This window comes from Eucyclogobius newberryi, unplaced genomic scaffold (genome assembly GCF_026437365.1).
Source record: "Eucyclogobius newberryi isolate DKJ021-1_F unplaced genomic scaffold, fEucNew1.0.hap1 SCAF_8, whole genome shotgun sequence".
NCBI lineage: Eukaryota > Metazoa > Chordata > Actinopteri > Gobiiformes > Gobiidae > Eucyclogobius > Eucyclogobius newberryi.
The window spans coordinates 13,637,099-13,658,945 of record NW_027316500.1 but is presented as its reverse complement, the minus strand read 5'-3'; the positions used below and the strand labels follow the sequence as shown (position 1 = coordinate 13,658,945).

At 39.2% G+C, this 21,847-nt stretch overlaps 1 protein-coding gene across 2 annotated transcripts; it reads right to left on the bottom strand.

Annotated features, from left to right (window-relative positions):
- Positions 1-748: 748 nt before the first annotated feature.
- thbs2a (thrombospondin 2a) lies at positions 749-18,260 on the bottom strand. Of its 2 annotated transcripts, XM_072436391.1 has the most exons (22): positions 18,193-18,260; positions 17,216-17,769; positions 16,639-16,723; positions 14,500-14,699; positions 13,305-13,445; positions 13,134-13,227; positions 12,708-12,878; positions 12,020-12,196; positions 11,462-11,635; positions 11,251-11,378; positions 10,954-11,106; positions 9,107-9,325; positions 7,624-7,731; positions 7,370-7,529; positions 6,860-6,978; positions 6,545-6,779; positions 4,933-5,160; positions 4,107-4,378; positions 3,560-3,657; positions 3,329-3,468; positions 2,485-2,515; positions 749-2,165 (listed from the first exon to the last, which is right to left on the bottom strand). In XM_072436391.1, exons 1-22 carry the CDS (start codon positions 18,254-18,256, stop codon positions 2,162-2,164), a joined length of 3,555 nt encoding a protein of 1,184 aa, XP_072292492.1. In that variant the 5' UTR covers positions 18,257-18,260; the 3' UTR covers positions 749-2,161. The 2 variants fall into 2 exon arrangements, with proteins under 2 accessions (XP_072292492.1, XP_072292493.1); XM_072436392.1 differs by lacking the exon at positions 2,485-2,515.
- Positions 18,261-21,847: the final 3,587 nt, after the last annotated feature.

Genomic DNA, 21,847 nt, shown 5'->3' with positions numbered 1-21,847 from the left:
TCTCTTGTCCTTTTCTCTGCTGCAGCAAAATCTGACAAAGTACTGCTAATTTGCCTGCCTTTTTAATTATTAAAAACCATGGCAAAGTTTTAGTGAAATCATTGGGTGAGGAAAGTTTGTGTCTAAAATAGTTACACTTTATTTGCTCCAAACCCATTTCAAAAACCTGTCGTTTGCAGTTTTGTTCTCAACTAATCTGTCATTTATTGGACAAGTATGAACTAATCCTACTCTTCTCAGATTGTCAAACACTTAAACACAAAACTAACTACTTTTAAATCATTTGCTGCCCAATAAATCTTAACTTCAGCAGAAAGAGGTGATTTACTGTGTCACACGTTGACATCTTTTGGCAGGACGCTCTGAACCACCTTGGATCAGGACCATGTCTGAGTGCCAGACCCATAGTCTTCAGTGAGTGCCACATGGACCTGTCCCAAAGCCTCAACCCAAATATCTCTGCCACAGAACTGCACCAGAGGGGTTGACTTCCATTTTCCCTAATAAGCGCATTTCTTTCCTGGCCGCAATAAGACTTATTTAACCCATTCATGTGATGGTCGATCCCTGACTACATGACTACACGATCATGGTTAGGTAAAAAATGCATGAAATGAATTAACATACCATGAAATAAAATGTCTTTCTGCATTTGACATGGCTGCATGCGCATGCGAAGGAATTGACTTTGGATATGCAAAGTCAGTAAACTTAAATAATAATAGAATAGCTCAGAAAACAGAGTAAAAACTGGATATTCTTTTTTAATGTTACTTTGTGTAAAGGCACAATGCTGCTGTACAGACTGAACCACAGTGATAACTCTTGATCATATACATTTTCAGTACACTGTTGCTTGTTTGTATAAAATCTATTTCTAAGAACACAATATAAAAAACATTTTTGTGCAATGCAAAACTAAAAAAAAAAAAAAAAAACAGACAAAAAAGTAAAACAAGAATATGGCCATAGTGATGTAGATAACTGGTTCAACGCTACACACATTTGGGGACTTTCAACTGGATTTCCTTCAACACTGTCCAGATTCATGACCCACAGAGTAAATCACACATAGCGATGCATGAGACAGTCACATCTGCACTGAGAAACAAACACATGACCTAAAGCCCGAAGAACTCACAATAAACAAGTGTAAAGTATCCCACCCGACACGAGGAATGGCCCTTGATATTAATGATACTGAAAAAACAAATAGACAGAAGCAAAGGAGACAATGTGCTGTTATCATATTATAGATTCTATGGGCAGTGTTTTTGATGAACTGGTTATTTTTGTAACTGCTGGTGCTGAAAACATAATTCAAATGGAGTTATTTCTGCTTTTTCTGCTTCGGCCTTCATGTTGACTGAGCCTCATTTTTTCAATCACGCACCAAACACATGATGACAAAATGGGTGTAACTCTGTGTACGCACATGACTAAACAACTTGGCAGCTCTTATTTGAAATGATCAAGCTTTGTATGTAACATTGGACCAGCGGCTCTAGTATGATATAAGAAAGCTTTGTTACTGTTTGCGATTACATGTGAAGCTGCGGTTCACATCTGATTCAAACACAGACCTGAATGAGGAAATCTAATGCCTGCAAGTCTAAGGACTGCGCACAAATGACCCACACATCTTACGGCTTTATATACTTTTGTGGTTTGTGATATTGCTTTATATTTGTCAGTGTAAAGAAATAAATTAATATGTACAAACTGTATCAAAACTGCAAACAAACAAGACAAACAGGCAGAGCAATAATAATTTACAAAAGGAATTATAATACAGACCTAGTATAAACATCTTTGTCTTTTGGCTGCGCTGGCTTCAATACACTCATTAAATTTCATACAACCACTTTCAGAAAAAGGAGAAATGTCGGACAAAATAACGCTTGCAATATAGACAAAACTATAGTGGTTGTACAGTGAATGCTTGAAAGGACATTTTACGAAAAGGTATATGTGATGTTATGGAGGCATTGTTCATTCCCTGTAGTTCTTTCCCAGTCTTTGAAATGTAAAACAAACTTGTATGCATTAAGGCAAAAAACATTCAAGTCTCTTTAAGCTGATAAAGACCACTGACTTATACTTCACACGTATCGAAATTCAGTCTCTCTCTTCTTGCGATTTCCTGTCCGCCTCCATTCAGTTATCTGTGGAAAGATTGAGAAAATAATACCCTCCATTACTGTCAAACTCAAATTAGGACACTAAGTACAAGTCACACAGAGAGCCCAAGTGCCAAAAAGTGAGCAACAACAACAACAACAACGTGTGCGCAGTCTGTGTCAAAAGCGTAGCTGTGATTGGCTTATTTTTCCACCGCTTAGTGCCGTGGCGGAGATCTTAAGGCTTTTCACAATGCAAAGTCAAAAGAAAAAAAGGGGTGAGCTGACAGGCAAAAACATAGCGTGACTCCTTTGTCGTGCTTCAGCCAAAAACACAACACATTAGCGGCTCTGTCATTATTACCTTCTGAACACTGTTGGAAACTCCGGCTTATCTGAGTAAAAAGACGAGCACAGTTCAAAGACTTTGCCCACACAATAGACACATGTGGGGCTTATGAGGTTGACAAATGGAAATGACTGGTGTGCAGTGTTGTTACTTGGACTTGGTTTTACACAGGATGCCCTTCCAGACACCAGCTCTAACGTTACATTTCATACATAACCCACAGACTCATCTATTGCATGGATTGGATGGACGACTGTGGGAGGAATGTCATTTAATTCGGCTCTTTCTGACTTTGAACATCAAACAACTGAACTGTGTTAAATAATTTAAAGGTGCACTATGTCACTTTTCTGCTGTAGAGAGACAAACCGGTTTACAGAAAGAATGCATGTTTTTCAAAGCATTTTGGGGCAATAAAAACACATGTACTAGGAAAAAAAAGCTAGGTTGAGAAGGTAAATGCCAGGAATTTTGTAATTAAAGTAATAAAATCTCCACGGAGAAAAGGACATGGAGAACCCCCCAACCAGCAAAGTTACATAGGGCACCTTTAACTAGACCTCAAAGACCTCAAACAATAATCCATTTTTATGTATAATATTGTAAAAAAAAAAAAAACACTTAAGTAGCTAGTTAGTTTGTTAGTGTCTATAATGAAAGATAGAAGTTACTCATACTAAAAACATAACTACACAACTACAAAGAAAAAGAACTCACAATAATAATATTGAGCCCTAAAAATGTAAATTTGATTGTGTCATCTCTCAGTATTTTGATGAATGTCTATGTAATTATTGTGTTTAACAGCAGAGCTTATTTTCAAATGGCATATTAATAATAACAGACGTAAAACACTCACCTCTGCACTCATACTTGAGGTCGGAGAAGAAAACCAGCTCTTGAGAGAAGACAAACAGTCCTAACCTCCCTCCGGCAAAAGTCTTATCATACACTGGTCCTGAGTCAGCCATGATCTGTTTTCCCTCATAAACTACAACCCTAGAAACACAAGATATTTAACTTTATTACACTGTTTATCGAAGCACGGTTTATTGCCAAATTAACCACAGATATGAGCAAACATTTCCACCTGATGAACCCAGTCTTTGGTCGGTGGATGAGATGCCACCTGTAAGCTGTGTAATCCTTCCAGCCCATGTTTTTGGGGTCGTGCCACAAAGTCCGCACCTGGAGGAAATTGTAAGCATTGTTTAAAAATGATTTGGACATCTTTAAAAACAGTCTTTTTGTAGAATAGGGCGGCATGATTTGGGAGGGGGGGGGGAATATTGTGATTTTCTTTGTTTTAAAAAAGACTGACATAGGAGTGTATTTCAAAATATGTTTGTACAGAGCTAAACTTCAGGGTTAGCCGTTTTTATGCAGAATCAGACAATATATTTAGTTGTTTGTGGAAGAAATTATGGGGCTTCAAAATTTACAGCCATTTGTGATTTGCTATTTGTGTCCAATCAAATTGCAATTTCAATCTCATAGCAATTAATTTTGCAGCCCTAATGGATTTTTAAATAATTTAAGCAAAATTGAAGGTAGTTTATGTGTGCAGGGATTTGAAAGCTACTTTTGAGCATCAACCCACAACTGACAAGCTCTGTTTCCCAAAATGTAAGTCTCACCTGTCCGGCAGTGTTGCCTGTGTGCCACAAAGCGTTCCTGAGGTTCTCCCCTGTGCCCGTGGTGGAGTTGACAACTTTGAGTGAAACCCCTGAGATGCCAAATGCCTTGGAGGGCTTGTCCTCCCAGTACGTCTGCGTGATCTGCTTCCACATCACCACGTAAAAGCGCCCACTGGACTGGTACCCGAACACAAACCCTGCATAGTCGTCATCTCTGTCTGTGTTAACGTACATGGTGCCACTGAAGTCCACAGCATTGAACTCGTCAAAACCTGCAGACACCGCACATAGAATTTCATATTTTAATAAAGGAAACGTATTGTAACTAAGTGTGGCTGTGTGACAAAATAAATATCATACATGGACTAGACTAAACTTATCAGTGCCCTGTTCAGCACTTTGGTCAGCGGCGGCTGTTTCTAAATGTGCCAAGACTAATCCATTGCTTGATGTTGGTTTAACACAGGATAAAAACCAAGACAAATACATAAAATAACTTTAAATCACCACAAATCTTAATACTAAAGCCATGACCAAATCAAAGTCTGCATCAGGGCTAAACTGAGATAAAACCAGGACCAAACCAGGACAGGATAACCAGGTCTTAAAAGTCATACGCTGTATCTAACCATCCAACCATGTAAAAACAAATCTGAAAAGAAAGTTAAAATGTCTGGTCTGTATCAGCATTGGTTTACCCTTCAAATTGAATAATTACAATTGTAAAAGACTCCCCCGTATCACCAGACTAATCTGTTGCACCACTAATGGATTCCCCTTTACCACAGTTCAAGAACCTGCCCCTTAATCTGTTTCTTTCTCTTACCGACTGCGAGGCCTGGGTCAGAGTTGGCCGTTTGAACCAGCTCTTTGCCCTGGTGCCGGACCACCCAGTTGGGGTCAATCTGAGTGGTGCCTTTAGGATCCAGGTGAACCATCTGGAACTTTCTGAAATCTGTGATACTGATGGCATTATTTTCAGGGCACACATCGAGGATATCAGGGATGCTGTCGTTGTCAAAGTCATCTTTACAGGCGTCTCCTCTTCCATCAGCTGTGGAAACAACCGTGCAGGATTTACACTTTGTAGCATGTTCACACACAACAAGCCAGAAGTGTCAAGCAAAGAAATGCATTGGACAAACATCTTTTTTATAATAAATAAAATAGCTATGTTAATAAATCCAATTGCTAGGTTATACCAAAAGCAGTGATAGTCCTATAATTTTAATTTTGCCTCAGTAAACGTATCACACAATAATGCAAATGCAAATGCCATATCATTGGGATTAAAGGGACTAAACCCAGAACTAAGACCAAGACTAAACCATGACTAGAACAGAGCCAAAACCAAGTCTGAATCAGCATTAAATTGGTCTCAAACCAGGGCCAAACCAGGACAAGAAGAATAACAGTTCTTACACCAGATGCCCTCCCTGTCACTACCAGCCTTATACATTGAATTGAGTAGACAGTGTCGGTGAAATGTCTTGAGAGAACAACACATGTTTTCAATGAGGTTTAAATTAACTAGTACAGTCTCCAGACATTTCAATTGACTGGAAATCTTAGAGGAGACTTGTGAAAGTGTCATGGTTCTCCCAGTGCAGTCACGCTTAATGAGCGCTTTCAAGTTTATATCACAAATGAGTGGAAAAAATGGCAATCCATCCCAGAAAACAGGCTTCAATGTGTTTTTTCCACATTCTCAAATGCAGTACATACATTTACTAGTACTTGGTGCTATATGAACTCTATTATAGATGTAATATATGCAACTACAACTGAGTAGCAATTGCACAATGGCGTTATTTGACAAATAAACACTCCAGTTGTAAAGTTGTGACTTACCAGAGACACTCGTTTCCAGCTTGCTTCCAATTACAAACAGTTGAACAAACTCAAAGTAATTCTCAAGGTAATTTGAGCATATTAAATCCAGAGCAAGGCTTCAAAGAGACTTCACAGCATCCGTCAAGTCAAGCACAGTGTCGTCATCCTTTACTACTTCCTTCCTAACTGCCTCTATTCCCACTTCAGCTCGCACAGCAGGGCCGAATAACAAACATTAGGGTTACAGCATAAAACTCCATCTAAAATGCACCAAATATCATTTTCAAAACTGATGTAGTGCATTGAGTCAAAGCTGCCAAATGTTTCTCTACAATAAACAAATCAATCAAAGTTACAGGTAAAAAAGAATAGGTTCTAAAACAAAAGCTAAATTATGTTGCTGTATTATTCTAATTAGAAAGAGTTTGACATGTTTTAAGGTTAAGTGCTGTGTAAATGTAAAAGAAACAGAGGAGAAAACATAACTAACAAATAAAACAAAAAGGCAATAACTGTTAATAAAGCAAATGTGACTATTTCCACTTTACAGCAATGTTCTTTAGCTACAAATACACGAACATTAGCGAACGCAAACAGAGCCTCACCGTCGGAGTCGAGCTGGTCTGGGTTTGGAGTGAGTCTGCAGTTGTCCTTCTCGTCAGGGACACCATCGTTATCGTCGTCATAGTCACAAGCGTCTCCTTTCCCGTCCTTATCGTGGTCCGCCTGGTTTGCGTTTGGCACATACGGGCAGTTGTCCAAGTTATTCTGGTGTCCGTCTTCGTCTATGTCGTGGTTATTGTCACACTGATCTCCAACCAGGTCGTTGTCTACATCGGTCTGTGGAAATATATTAATAACGTAACATATTAATAGTTGTGCGTGTTTTATTTTCAGTCTTTAGGTGTCTGATTTGGTACCTGGTCCGGGTTGTGAAGCATTGGGCAGTTGTCACATTGATCACCAACTCCATCCATGTCTGTATCCTTTTGGTCAGTGTTGTAGACGTAGGGGCAGTTATCATTTTCATTTAGAATTTCTATTAAAAAAAAAAAAAAAATTAAAATGGGTTGAATCATTCTACTACGTGGACTTTAATTCTAGTATTTTGGGAACAACTGGGTGAAGTACATATCAAAGTTGTTATCCTCGTATTGGTCGATCCCTATTTTCAATTTGATTTTACTTTTACATAAAAATAGCTATCAATATGAATCTCATAGTCATAAACAAGATGGGGCAACTAACACAAAAAGCTAGATTTATTTTTAACTGAAAAGACAATTCCGAGATACAAAAAACACAATCATTATTTATAACATCACTAATGCTAATGTTCTAACTACTACATGAGCTTAGTACAATGATTAGTCTGTAACACTGGACCTAATATTGGTATAAAAAGGATAAAAGAGCTCTGACCGTCTTACCATCACCATCAATGTCCACTGCACAGGCGTCTCCTTCTCCATTGTTGTCTGTGTCGATCTGATCAGGATTGTGCTCGTAAGGGCAGTTATCACATCTGTCACCAACATCGTCCTTATCGAAGTCAAACTGACGAGGGTTGAAATGAAGAGGGCAGTTGTCCTGTTGCCGAAAACAAGAGAAAGTGATGTAATTAATAAGCAGTTACAAAGGGAAAAAACATGTTCTCTATGTCATGCCAAGTGTCAAGACTTACTCTCTCATCCAAAATCCCATCATTATCATCGTCTTTGTCACAAGCGTCTCCCTGACCGTCTTTGTCGAAGTCTTCTTGTCCTGAGTTGGGCAGGCTGGGGCAGTTGTCCTACAAATAAAAGGGTGGATTTCAGGGGCGTCAAACATGCAGCCCGCGGCCCCCCAGATGTTTTAGTCCGACCCACCGAACCTTACACTTAGTGCATCCCACGCATTGGACGTTGGACTTTTTCTGTATTTAATACATTCTGTCCACTATTTTATAAAAAGGAGCTCTCATGCTGCTTAATATGCTGTACATAAAAATAAAGCTTTAACTCTCTTATTTCCAGTCAAATCAATAATTCTGGGAAGCATCAGGGTCAGTTTGTACTACTTTTATATCGATTTCACCTGGATATTTTCGCTTTATTAGTGAATTTACCTTCAGTTTTTAAAAAATAATTGTCAAAACCCAAGTCATATTCCTGTTTCTGCTGCTGATGCATTAATATGGACTCAGTCTTTCAAATGCTACAAATTTGTGCAACAGTGTCCACATTTACTACTTTACTTTACTTTAATTATTACTTTATTATTACAGCTTTATTATATAGCTATTTAGTTCAACCTCTGAGTGAGGGGGAGTGGCTCTCATTATACAAATGATTCATAAAGCAAAGATTCAAAATGTAAATTGCTGGTCACAACTCATAACAAAACTTGTTTGAATTTTGCCAAAGAGGTTTTTATTATTTTTTATTGTTTTTGTTTTAAATTTGTAATTTCGATATCTTATTATAAATAGATGTATGTATACTTACCTTTGTTCAACTTCATTAACTGTATGAAACCACATAATATTCTGTACATATTGCTGTTTCTGTGGATGTCAATGTCGGAGGAAATGACCTGAGTCAAACTAACTGTAGTTACATAATGTTTGTGCAACAGTTCTGATCATTATAACTGCAGCTATGGGTTTTTATCATTTAAGTCTGAGTAACGCTGGTTGAAAAATATTATTACTTAAATAGAAGTACAAAATATTGACCCATGATGTTATCATGATCACTCAAGAGTAACTTGAGTACTTGAGTACTTTTACTGAGTAAAAGTTAATATCTGATTCAAGAGTAAAGTAAGAGTAGAGAAAACATGAAATAATATACAGATTCAGCTATTTCAAAAGAATAAACACAAAAAATACCACAACAAATCATATCTGAAGGTAAGATGTAAGAAGCACAAATGAAACACAACTGTTCAAATAATTTAATATTACCACCATAAAGCTTTTGCCACCTTTAGACTTACTCACAGTGGGAAGAGTCACCAAACGTTTTATTCAAATTAGAGTACCATTACTTCAAATACAATATTACTCAATTAAAAATATGATGTCAAAAATCAACAATTTCTTCAGAAAGTGATTAAAGTAAATGTAATTTAGTAAATGTGTACTCCAACCTGTGCTTAACACCTGCTCAGACTAATGGTCTTACCTTGTTGCAGTGGTATGTGGCGTTGGCAGCACACACCAGATTCTGGTTTGGCCATCCGTCCAAATCTGAGTCTTCTCCGCAGATGAAGCCGTCTCCAGCGTACCCGGTCTTACACTCACATTTGTACATGGGATCGCTGAAGTGGCTGATGTAAAGGCATTCAGCAGATCTGTGACAGTTGTGAGTTTTATCTTTGCATGGATTCTCTGGCTCACACACCTACAAATAATAGAAACAATTGCACTTTTAAGTTCATTTACCATCTTTAAACTACAGAGACTAAACTCTATTGTTCAAAACCTAGTTCATGAGGAAGAGTTTTGGCATTAGCCGTGTATGGGAACGTTTTATTTTATGAAATCCCACATAATAGATTAGAGTCCCATTATGGCACACTGGTGCCCTTTTTAGTGAAGCGATGGTATCCACAGCTGCCACTCATCACCACACAATGAACTGAAGTCTGCATGAGCTCATAGAAGTGACAGAGAGAACTGTGCTTTGATGAGATCTGTGAAATTGAGGACTTTAACACAAGCAGAGTGTAGTCCTGGAAGAATAACTATAACTGGGCTAAGTAAGCAGCAGTGCAGGCGAACTAGTGAAAGGATGGTCCACGAGTGAAATTATCAATAAAGTAATAAGTGGCACCGCTAGGAATACTGGGCACAGTGAAAAGAAAACTACTGGGCCCCACACAAACATTTATCTAAATAATGTTCTTCACTGATTTATCTGTGTAGCACACAATGTAAAACATTTCTAAACTAGTAATTTGTGATTTTATGTATTTTTGTTATCTGACATAAGTTATTTTACCCTGACAGGTGTTGCCTTTAAAGCAAGTATGTTGACATTATCTTTTGAATTTGTTAAATGTTGGACCAGGTTTGTCTTGGGAGCCCCAGTCCCTAAAGTCCCACTCTCAGCTCCGCCCCTGCTGCAGCTGCACATATTATGAGCCTTCAATCTGACTGGACTGTGCAAGATAAAACACTACAGGCTGCATAAACTCAGCAGTCAGGAGAATGTCAGAACTTTTGTTTTATGTTGCTTTGATAAATCTGATATGTCACCACAAATATGAGGCTGTGTTTTGTAAAATAAAGACTAGCCAGGAGCTCTATGGGTGTTGAAAGTGTTCTCCAGAGCCATGATCTGTCTATGGGTATGTTTAACCTGTGCTTCTCCAACTCTCTTAAGAGAGAGGGCAAGCGCACTGGGCGTGACAGAATTCAACACCTCATCTTCCTCATCACCAGCTCATGGACTCATGGACAGAGTGGAGCAAACCATTATGGAGGAGGGTGTGATTGAAACCCATGAAAGTAACATATTCAATTTGACAGAAATAAAATAACTTTTCCCAATAACTTTTAATTTACATGATCATATTCCTTTTTGTTCCATGGTGCATACTCTACTGTGTAGTTGAAGTGATATCAAAGAGTTTTGTGGTCAAAGATTTATTACTTCTAAAACCCTCCCAAAACCTTTGCTTAGAGTCTTTAACAGAAGTGATGATGTGCACGGACATCCATCTTGTCTCTGATCTTTTAATAAATACCAATGTGCAACATGTGTTCAATGTGAATTGTCCAACTCCTTGCTGATATTGGGTCAAGGTAAAGGCAAAATATAAACATATGGCAACCTTCTGCCTCCTGTCAGTTGCTAGTATCCAAATAAGGTCTATCAATCAATGTTAATACTGTTGCAATCATTCATAAAGCTAAATCTGCTATACAAAAATTCAGTTTAGAGCACTTACTGACATGTGACAGAAGATAAATGTGTCTTTCTTTAAAAGCAGTTTTGATCAATGAGTACATTCATCTTGAATATACCTGTTTGTTCTTCTTGGCATCCTCTACGCCCATACCAAACGGCTGCGTGCCTTTGAAGCGTGCTGGACAGGGCAGGCAGTGGAATCCTGGGTCAGTGTTAACACAGCGCTGGGACCCACCCAGTTTATAACAAACATCTGAAACCATGGCACACTGCAAAACATGGAGGAAAACACAAATGTCACCCCTTATGTAACAAAAGTTAAAGGAGACATGCCATGCTTTTTTCATGTATAGGTTGCCTCAATGTCTAACCAAAGCGACCAACAATCAAATTAAAATAGATCAAATTTTAACCTCATCGATATCTTCACAGTGGGTACCATTTCCACGGTAACCAGCAGGACATGGGCCGCAGTCCCAGGATCCATCCGGGGAGCTGTTACAGTCCACTCCAGCAAAGCACGGGTTAGACAGACACCCATCTGCACCAAGAAATATTCATTCATACATTTTTGTATTCAAAGCACTTCACAGCCATGAGGTATTTGTAAAACATTGCACTCACTAATAGGACAATCTTTCTTGTTGCAGCTATCACTGTCATGTTCCTGTCCGATACACTTATTCCCTCCAAATTGAGGCTCAGGGCTGTTGCATTCTCGTGTCCGGCTTTTGATCCCACCTCCGCACGTTGCTGAACATGTTGCCCACGGCGACCAAGGACCCCAGCCACCATCAACTAAAAAAAGAATGGTCAATTAAACTATATGCACCTTTGTACCACTTACATTATCACTGTCTGGATGAGTAGCGCAACATATTCACTTTGGGAACTTTTGTCCAGTTGACAGAATTCAATTTTCTTTTGCTATTGTTTATGCGTGCCCCTGGATTTCCTTGGGGATCAATAAAGTATTTAGCTAATCCAATTTGAGCAACAAAAACAAACATGATCTCTTTGCAGTGACAGTGAACTGCTCTGGTCTGGGTCAAGAATTTCTAAAACACAAAAAGGAGGTCATCCCAAAAACACATGGGAATGCGGCTTGAGGCACGAGCACGTCTGGGTTTTCAGTTGAATGCTGGGGATTTCTGGTGTTTCCGTGTGGGCTGAAATACTTACTGGGACATGGTTTAGCAGTGCAGCGCTGGGTCTCTCGGCCGCTGCCCTCACAGTCCTTGCCCCCCAGCTGTGGGACGGGGGCATTGCAGTGGCGAATCCTAGTGATTTGTCCCTCTCCGCACGTTACAGAGCAAGACGACCAAGGTGACCACAAGCTCCAGCCTCCATCCTGTCGTACTGAACAAGAAAGTGCAGCGACATTTCAAACCCAGGAATGTATTGTCATGACAAGGGGAATCCCAAAAAATGGCAGAAATCAGTACTTCTAAACATTGTGTAATTCCTGGCTCAATTTCAAGGACTTTCACTGATCCATAATGAATGCCATTTTTGTAGTCAGTGGTTGGGTTTCAAACAATACAATTGGCCACCACAAACAGACTTTAGGCTAATCAACGTATCAAATGTCTAACAAAAGCATGGCATCCATCAAAATCTTACCCACACTTTGTAATAAACAACAAACAATTTCAACAATACTAATTTGTTATGGCATGGCTTTCTCGTCCCATGACCTTCTTTTATATGGCTTTTATTAACTTGGAGCCAAACTCAGATGGACTAATTTGAACAGATTCATGCAACGTCATCTCCAATACATCTGCTGCAATCCCCAGTGTCGCCGTGTTTGTCTTCACTTACTACGACATAGTGAAGCAGTTAGCGCAAAAGCTGTCAAACGTCTTACCGCGACTGTCACATTTGCCCAAACTGCATTTCCGGGTCTGGATTGAGGCTCCGGGACAAGGGTTACTGGTGGCGTCACATGACCGGCCTCTCTGCTGAGTTCCCGTCCCACAAGTCACTGTGCACTCTGTCCACTCCGACCACAGCGACCATCCGTCCTCACCGTCTGAGGCTGCCGCAGCACAAACAAACACAAATATATTCAAGCAATTCACATTGTTTTTCTTTAATGGACCAAAACAACCTAAAATTAGTTTGACATAGGTTTAAATCAAAGGATACGGTATGGATAAGCAAAAAGTAATTTATGAAGACAGAAAAGATCTATATAAAGTGCATACCTAAAGTAAAAAGTAAAATGTGCAATCGATACTTGATTAAACGAACGACTAAATCTAATTATTTTGGTATTATTGGTATTACTTACAGACACACACGGGGCAACACTCTCCATCCATAAATAAGGGACTTGCGCAAGCCACAGGAGGACAGGTGATTTGGTGGCAAACTATTTTGGATTCCTGTCATAATTCAAAAGATGATACAGCTATGAGTACATCCAACAAGAACATGCAGTTTTCCGTGTGCATGATGCTACCTGGCAGCCACATTTGGTGCAACTGTCCACGACCCATTCCTCCTTATCATCAAACAGCCGCCCGTCCTGCCAGCACATGTTTTTCTCTTTAGTGTTCCTCATCATCCCCAGGGCGTCCTTCATGACCGTGTTCTCCTCCGTCTGAAACATTTGGAGATCAGTCACAAATGATTAGCACACAGTCAAGGTGAAGATACACAGCAGTAGATCAGACACCTGCTGAGACACACTGACCGGACGGAGAATCGGGTCAGTGTGTCTTAGTGGAGGAAACTCGATAGTAAAAGTGCCTTTAAAGGAAAAACAATAAAAGGCTAAATGTAAGTGCTTTTAGTGCTTCATTATAGTTAGTATTCAGTCACAGTGTTTAAAAGTAATTGCAACAGCCTAATTTAGTTTATGTGCAAATAAAGTAATGGTCATTGAAACTTTACTTTAACCAATCCTTATGTGGAAAATATGATCAAAGTTGAGTTTACTGAACTAGAAAGAAAACTGCCCTTTATTGGATTTTAAGTACAGCCCAATTACATAAAATGAGCACAAGTACTGCCCATTAAAGCACATTACATAGCATTACTTTGCAGTTATTTATTTGTCTTTATGTCTGATGTTTTTAGGAAAAATGTGAAGAGAAAAATGACTCTGAAGCCTCCAGCCCAATTGGATGGTTAGGGATAGTTAGCTGAACTCTTATTGTCATTCGATAAGCTACAGCCAAAAGCCTGTATGAGTGTGTGGGTGTGTTTGATGTGTCTGTTGGAAAAAGCGCAGTGAGCAGCGCTGAGATTAGAGACACCACTCGGTCTGGAAGAGCCTCAGGGACCCTACTCAACCAAACCATTTTTTTTCCAAAAGTTTAAGCCTTATTGCAGGGAGGATCCCAGAGGAAACACATGGCTGGTTAAACACAGCCAAACACAAGAGCGGACTCGCTGCCAGGAGAACACTTCCTCTATCCACAAGTAACATGTCATAAAGTCTGTCTGCCTCACAGGCACTGGAGTCAAACGGGTTCAACATCTAAACACAGCACAGAGCTCCTCAAACTAATGTAGGTAATCCATTTACTTCATTCAAACCTTCAGTTACTTGCTTCTGCACAGTGGAATTTATTTATTTTCATAAAACTTCATTATCGTCACCTGTTTTTGCATTAACTAAATTTAGCTGAAGCGTAATGTTCAACACTCACCACTTTCTGCAGGCCGTCGATGAGGTTGCTGACCACCGCTCGGAGGCCTTTGAGCTCCTGGAACATGGTGCTGAGCTCTTCACAGGAGCGCTCACACATCTCCACTCCTGAGTCGTCCGTCTTTTGACCAATAATGTTTGTGGTAATGGAGGGACTCACATCCACAATCTCTGTGCGTTCACTGACCGTGTTGGCGTCATCTGCACAAAACGAAAAAGCACAAGATGTCTGATGACCGCAGTGTTGTGAGTTCAAATCCCGACACCGACATTTACTGCAAGTCCTCCCTTCTCTCTAATCCTCCATTTCACACTTTCCTTTCCTGTCTAATAAAGCCAACGACCAAACGATCTAAAAAGAAAAGAAATATGACTGAAATGTGAGCAGACAGAACCGTAATTTTGTGTGTTCTTTTGCCCGACTATAAGATCACACTACAGTGATCGCATTGTTTATGCTTTACTCCAAAACAGATGTTTAGTCAGGAGTGTTCGGTTTGAAGAATTGATCTTTTTGCTGTCGGATGGCACCACTGAACTCAAAACAAACATATGCGAGTATGTTTCAGTGATGAGAACAACATGTCGCTGTAAATCTTTTGTGACCTTTAAAATCAGACTGAACCTTTTCCTATACAAACTCAATGGACTGAGCTGACCTTCCAGAGTCTGTATCATGGAGACTTAACTCAACATCGCACAAAACCCATATGTATCGGAGAAACTCAACATCAGTCTCTATGGATACATTCATTTACTACTGCGCAGATTTGAGCAGAATGTTAGAAAGTATAAGACTTGAACGCAATTGACATCTGCGACATTGTTGAAACATGAACAGAAACAAAACCCACTCACAGTGCGACAAATGAATCTATTTATTTACTCAATCATTTAAAGAAAGACATCTCCAATAATGTCTTTGTGAAACCACTGATTTGGCAAGATACATGATCCCCAAAGCACACAGATCATAGCGCCGAGGAATGTCTGTCACTCATCCAAATCACTGCCATTTTTGCAACCACTTTGTATTTTGCTTTGTAAATGGTGAAGATTAACAGCAGCCAGGGGACTCTAAATCAAATATTTGTCTATATTGTCCACTGGTGTCCCACTGATGCCTTCTCTTTTTTTCCTTCCCTTTCAATCTGCTGGATTCATTCAAATCCCAGAGGAGTTTCATGCTGAGAGTGCATGTGTGCTCGCTTGTCTGCAAAAGCATTTACACATCCTTTACTCCGAATAGCCACTTTTAGATAAAGCGAGGACTTGAGAAAAAGAGCAACAGCTTGAGTAGGTTTAATACTGCTCATTAATGTCCAACATGACAGCTTTTATGAGTGTGGATTTCGCGGGTTTATGACTGACTCCTGGCATACAATGTGCTACCGCTGCAAAACCTCAAAGCCAACAAGGAGAGGGCTCCCAGGTCTAGATGACTTTTGTCAAAGAAATAATACTCATTCACCTATTCTTATGGTCACAAATGATTACAGTAGTGCACATACTGTATATGGTAACACATCTCTCTTGATTCAAATCTGTCTGTCTTTGGAGTGTTCCTCTCCTTTCTTCTCCCTTATGTGAACCCCGTTTCTAGAGTAGAGTTTCATCTCCTCAGCTGGGAAAAGCAGCCTTTTTTGGCCAATTCATGACCTCATTGTTGGTGTGTGCTGCTGGACGTGGAAGCTCCCTGGTCTGCACTATAGCATTGACTTACTATTTTCTATTTTTATTCCCTGGGCATTATTTTACATCCACCGCCAACTGAAATAAATGGACGCATCTGCAACTCCTTCTGCTCACTACGGACAAAGTTCATACTCGAGCCATGCCGTTCACACTGCAGTTTCCGTACGCATGAGGTAATAGTTTGTAGAGATCGCGCTGCATATCAAATTCATATGCCTTTTGACCCACTTTAGAAAGAAAACAGAGGAAAAATTTGAGTCAAATAAAACGTGAAGCTAATCAACACATTTTATCACATTAGTACTGAACAGCTCACACATTTCCCCACTTTTCAGACTTGCACGTGAGAAAGAATTTGAAATGTGAACTTCAAAGAGTCAAAGCCAAAATGTCTTGATGTGTGATGTGGAAAATGGATGGAAAGAGCTAAAATAAGCGTCTGTACCTTGCTTTGTGACTTCACAGTCTCTGGTCAGGAGCACGTCCTCCACTGGAGTGTCAAAGATGAAGTGCACATTTTGCAGAAGACCCTGTAAAAAGTACAAATACTTACTAAGCATTGCAGCTACTACTACTACTATATATTACCAACTCCTTTATATTGCAGAAATCTGACTGACTTTCTATTTCCCCTGATCTAAATGTTCACAATTATATGCCATTTGTTTTATCCAGGATATCTGGGGTTTTTTTTCAAAGTCTGTGACAAATGAGGCACACATATTGTAATTTATGACTTCACTGGCTGGATCACACAATTAAAAGTAGATTTCACTCACACTTGCTCCACAAAGTCTCAATCTAGTTAAGCCTCCCCATAGAAACTCAAGTAAACTTAAGCCACTCTGGCGCCCTTAAAAGTCTTCCTACTTTAAACAAGGGCCTAGTAAAACCACATGTTGCTGTAACTTATTAGAGGTGACAAACACTGGAGGTGCTCTTAAAAAAACACTTCTTTCAACGACACCAAACAACCCAAATTAACAAGGACCTATAAACCTCCTCAGTTACTCCTCTCTTACCCTGAAGTGGTTCTCCCGGATGGACCCTTTGGCCACATACATGCGGCTGCCCTCGGCCCGGAGATGCTCATAAAACGGCTCGTCCAGGATGAAGCTGTCAATGAGATTGCAACCCACATACAAGTTGGCATTTTCCCCAATAACCTGAAGCGTGATGTTCTTCCACTGTGAATCTGACAGGTCAACATCCTCAAAGGAAACAACATTTTGGGAGCCATGCACCCAATACACCAGGTCCAGAGTGTTGGCCCGCCCGTTGGACACAATCTCAAACTGCCTCCTGCCGTTGGACGCCTCAAAGCCAATCAGAGTGCCCCTTGAACCGCGGTCCTGTCGAATGCTGGCCACAAATATGAAGCCCTCGTTTATTTGGATTTGCTGCAGGATTTGCCTGAGTATCGGCGGGCTCACAGGGGGCAGGTGGTCGAAACGCAGGAAGCGATAAGCCGGGGCATCTGAGTTTGGGCCCTTGAACTGTTTGGCCCCCAGTGTCTTGCGTGAGATGCTGCTGATCTCAAATAAGTCGAATAGTGTCTCGTCCTCCTGCTCGCCATCTTCACAGCAGACAGCAGAGGGAGAGAGAGGGAGAGAGAGGGAGAGAGAGAGAGGAAAATACATTTAGAAATGATCAAAATATATGAATTATCTTTGTTTTCCTTTGTTTTGGTCAGAAACACCACAGAAAAGCATCTATTGTACCGTGATTTGCAACATTATCATTTTGCATGCCAAATGTCCTATATTTGGGCTTTGGACTGGTAAAAAGAATACATTGGTTTGTCATTACATAGTTGTTTCTATCCATGGGTTTCCATTACAATTTAAGACATCATATTATATCTGTTGAATGGGGAAAAAAAATCAAATGTTGCATATAACGGGAAGCTAAAACCCATGAATAAATCTTGAACGATGGCCATTTTAAGCAAAGACAATAAAATATAGCAATATGATATAATTAATTCATAATCACATACCTTCAGTTAATGCGTGGAGGAGATTTATGGATAAAAGCAGCAGGCAAACACTCCTGGGAATCATATCTCCTACAACACAAAAGAACTGGAGTTGATTTGGTGCCTGATACTGGAACTCATAGCCACTAAACTTTTATCACATGGCAACAAGTTAAACGGTCAACACATTATTCAGCAGTAATAAACGATCTGTGTAGAGTTTGCCAATAAAGCCTAAATTCTTTTTGGACTCACCTGCAGACGTATGCAAAAATATCCCACAGTATTAAAAAAAGACAGACTTTCACAACGCACGTGTCAACACTTTTGCATCGGCCAATGGAACAAAAGCCGCATATCCTTTGTGCGTGAAGTACGTCCACTCGGCTGCGCAGACTGGAGCGTTTGAGGCAAGAGCGCGAGTGCGGCTTTGAGTCCCTCCGCTTTTGTAGCGCAGAGGCAGCGCCGCTCCTGTCACTCAAGCGTCAGATGAGGAGAGCGCGTTACATAATGACGTTGCCATGGAGGTACAGCGTCCGTCTATTATGTGAGGTGAAGGGCGGATACATTACCTCCATGAAACATCTGATGCCCGCCGTTCCAGAGCCACTGCCTTATTGTGTCTGGAGTGTTGCGTTTTACGATGAGGGAATGTGGTTGACTGTGGAGAGTTCTAGTGCCCAAAGACCACGAGCAAATGGTAGTCTGTTTCTAGTTGAGGAGAGGTGTAGAGTTACTTAAACTGTAGGGTGAAATACTTTTAGGGATCTTGTTTGAAATGTGACAAAACTATGATAGAAAAGTAAATAAACAAATAGGCCAAATAAATGGATAAATGAGTACGCAGTTATATGGCTTTATAAGGATATTGTCATGTTTTATATTGTCAAACATTCACATTTGATTTTGATACTAAGGCAAATGCTCAATACGTAATACGTGGTACTTTTACTGTTTTGTAACTTATGTTTGTTTGTGTGTTGTTTGTAATGTTTTATTTTGTGATTTGAGCTTTTTGCACATTTTTGCCCTGAGCTTTTAAACTTAAAATGAACTTAACTAAAATACTATAAAATCACATCCAACCCACTTTTTTTTTCAAAAACAGTATGCAATTTTTAATATAATATAATTGATAATGTAATATTAGTTGTCTGGAAGGCCAGGAATTCCCAAACTTTTCAGGTCGGGACCTCTAATAATCAAGAATCAAATTCACTGAAAATGTGATTCAATTGTATTTATTTGAGTTGTTTTCACCCAATTTCACTAAAACGGACGTTTTTCAATTAAAAGAGAGATTAAATACAGAGTAATAATTTTAACATTACATCTTGAAAACATATATCCCCCAGCACATGCTTTGCCCAACCCCCCCTTTTTCCCAATATTGATACTTCAAATACTAGTTTTAATATTTAATCCAGAGTTACCGATTATAACTGAAGGTTTCCAAATTGAATAAATAAATGAGAATACATTTCTGAGAGTTATAAAGGACAATGAATTATCATAGAAAGCCCATGTAAATAAAAACAAACATTTATCTCACATATTGTGTTGAGGTGTGAGGAAACACTAATCTGCAGTGGCGCTGTCAGTATTAAATAGCAACATATGAGAGAGAAGTATCACCAGAAAGTAGCCTGCTGAGTAAATATTTTGTGCATTTTTTCAGCCTAATTTCCTTTGGAGACAGACTGAAATAGTTTGTAATATATTTCACTTAGATAAAGATGAGCTGTAACAACAATAGTCAATGTCAATTGTCAGAATCCCAGCTATGTCTGCAATGTGGAAAAAAAGAACATGAAAATGACAACTAGGACAAAAGATACTTTGGAGCAAGCTCTGTCTTAAGCCTGGAGATCGTCAGCTTTTCGCCAGTGCTTTTCGTCTGCGTCAGAGGGAGAAAGATTGATACAGCGTCTCTTTCTGGAGCCCTGTGGAGCTGGATGTGGGCAGTCCATTGTATACAATCGGAAACATCTTGGTTTGTGACTAATGAAAATGTGCATTCAATAGGGGAAAAAGTGGGTGAGAGCAGATGTTTTGAAGTAAACTGTGTATCTGTCTTTGAACAACAATGATTTAGCAACCAGGCAGTTACACGTTAACAGTGGTATAAATTGACTAAACATTATGGCACAAAATGCTCATGACGGGCATTAAAACAGTCTACATACAAAAATAAAATAAATAAATATTCAGTCATTGTCTTTAATGCAGTGGTTCTCCAAATTGTTTCTTACAGTTCCTATAGAAGAATATAAGTATAATTAAACAAATAATTCAAAGTGCACTATGTAACTTATACGGTGGGGTTCTGCCATGTGCATGTTTCCATGGTGATGATACTGCATTTCTGGGATGTTCCACACTCTGGCATTAAACTTATCTCTCATGTAATTTTAGTAACATTCTCATTGTCCTCATTTACAATAGTTATCTCTTAGACAGTGTTTATCTTTATATGTTTCTGCTGCTATTTTTGAGCCATCTTCTGAATCTCATAACTCGCAGCCGATACATGTCAAGGTAAACATATCTCACAAAGTTTGTCTATATATTTACAAATATATCTCCATCTAAAAAGTTGAAAAGGACTTTTTTTGCATGACATGTCTCAGCTAGAGCCCTGGTTTAGTTAGTGTGTTTGCAAAACATTTACAATTTATAGTAGCACAATCCTTAACAGTCACAGGAAGACTTATTTTGACTTTGGGCTGGGACAAGATGTCAGTGTTTAAAAATGCAAATATTTACTCCATCCAAAATTTTTCAGAAAATCTTTTCAGATCATTTAGTTCAGACAGTCCTTGAAACAGTACATGTAGACTCTAGTATTAAGATCTAAAAGTGATGGATGTCAGTTTGGTTTGATAAACAACTGAGTTTCCAGCTTGGTCTCCAAGCTGTGACTTCACCCCGAGGTTTATGTGTTTTTCTGCAAGAAATTGGTTCAGTGTGTCTCTACACAGTCCAAAAAGGAAATCTGGCACCTGAGCAACAAACTACCCACAGACATACGTTAACATGCTAATTTTACATTCACATTGGGGAGTAATAAAATAAAGATGCTTAGAAAATGTGATTAAAATGTTCAAAAAGTCACTTTATGGTTGGTAATAATGCCAAACTTTAAGTAATACCAATGAAACTAATTTGGCTAGAAAGACTGGCATAGTAAAATAAGCTTGCATAATCTCCCAGATGGAATGGCGAGCCTTATTGTAGGATCGCAGTGTATATTCATTAACTATGGGGAACCAACTATGTACCTTTTAATTAATAAAGAATGAAAGGATATGCAAAAACACTCATAATTGTGTTTATTATCAAGACTAACATTTGGGTGTTGTTCAGTCATAGTGTTTCTAAACTAAATGGATGCGTCTAAGGGGAAGCAAAGCACATATATTTTTAGACAGTGATTCAACAGAGTGACACAAAAAGGTTAGCATATTTTATTTGTATTTTTTTTTTTTTCAAGATTCAAGAAGTAGTTATTTTCACTGTCAAAATATTAGTGTTTGACTGTCACCACGCATCACTACACTGCCACTGAGAGCGTTTGTGTTTCTGCCTCCCTGCCTTAAACACATGTGAGCTCTGATCCAGCTTATTTACATTTGGCAAGCTACAATTGCACTCTAATTTATCTTAAACCTCATTC

What these genes read in the sequence shown, in the direction of transcription:
- thbs2a (XM_072436391.1), bottom strand. Translation starts at nt 18,256, where the DNA reads ATGATTCCCAGGAGTGTTTGCCTGCTGCTTTTATCCATAAATCTCCTC. An exon ending in CTGTGAAGTCACAAAGCAAG is followed by an intron (nt 14,700 to 16,638) that starts GTACAGACGCTT and finishes CGTTTTGTGCAG; the next exon opens with ATGACGCCAACACGGTCAGT. An exon ending in GGGCAAATGTGACAGTCGCG is followed by an intron (nt 12,197 to 12,707) that starts GTAAGACGTTTG and finishes TTTCTTGTTCAG; the next exon opens with TACGACAGGATGGAGGCTGG.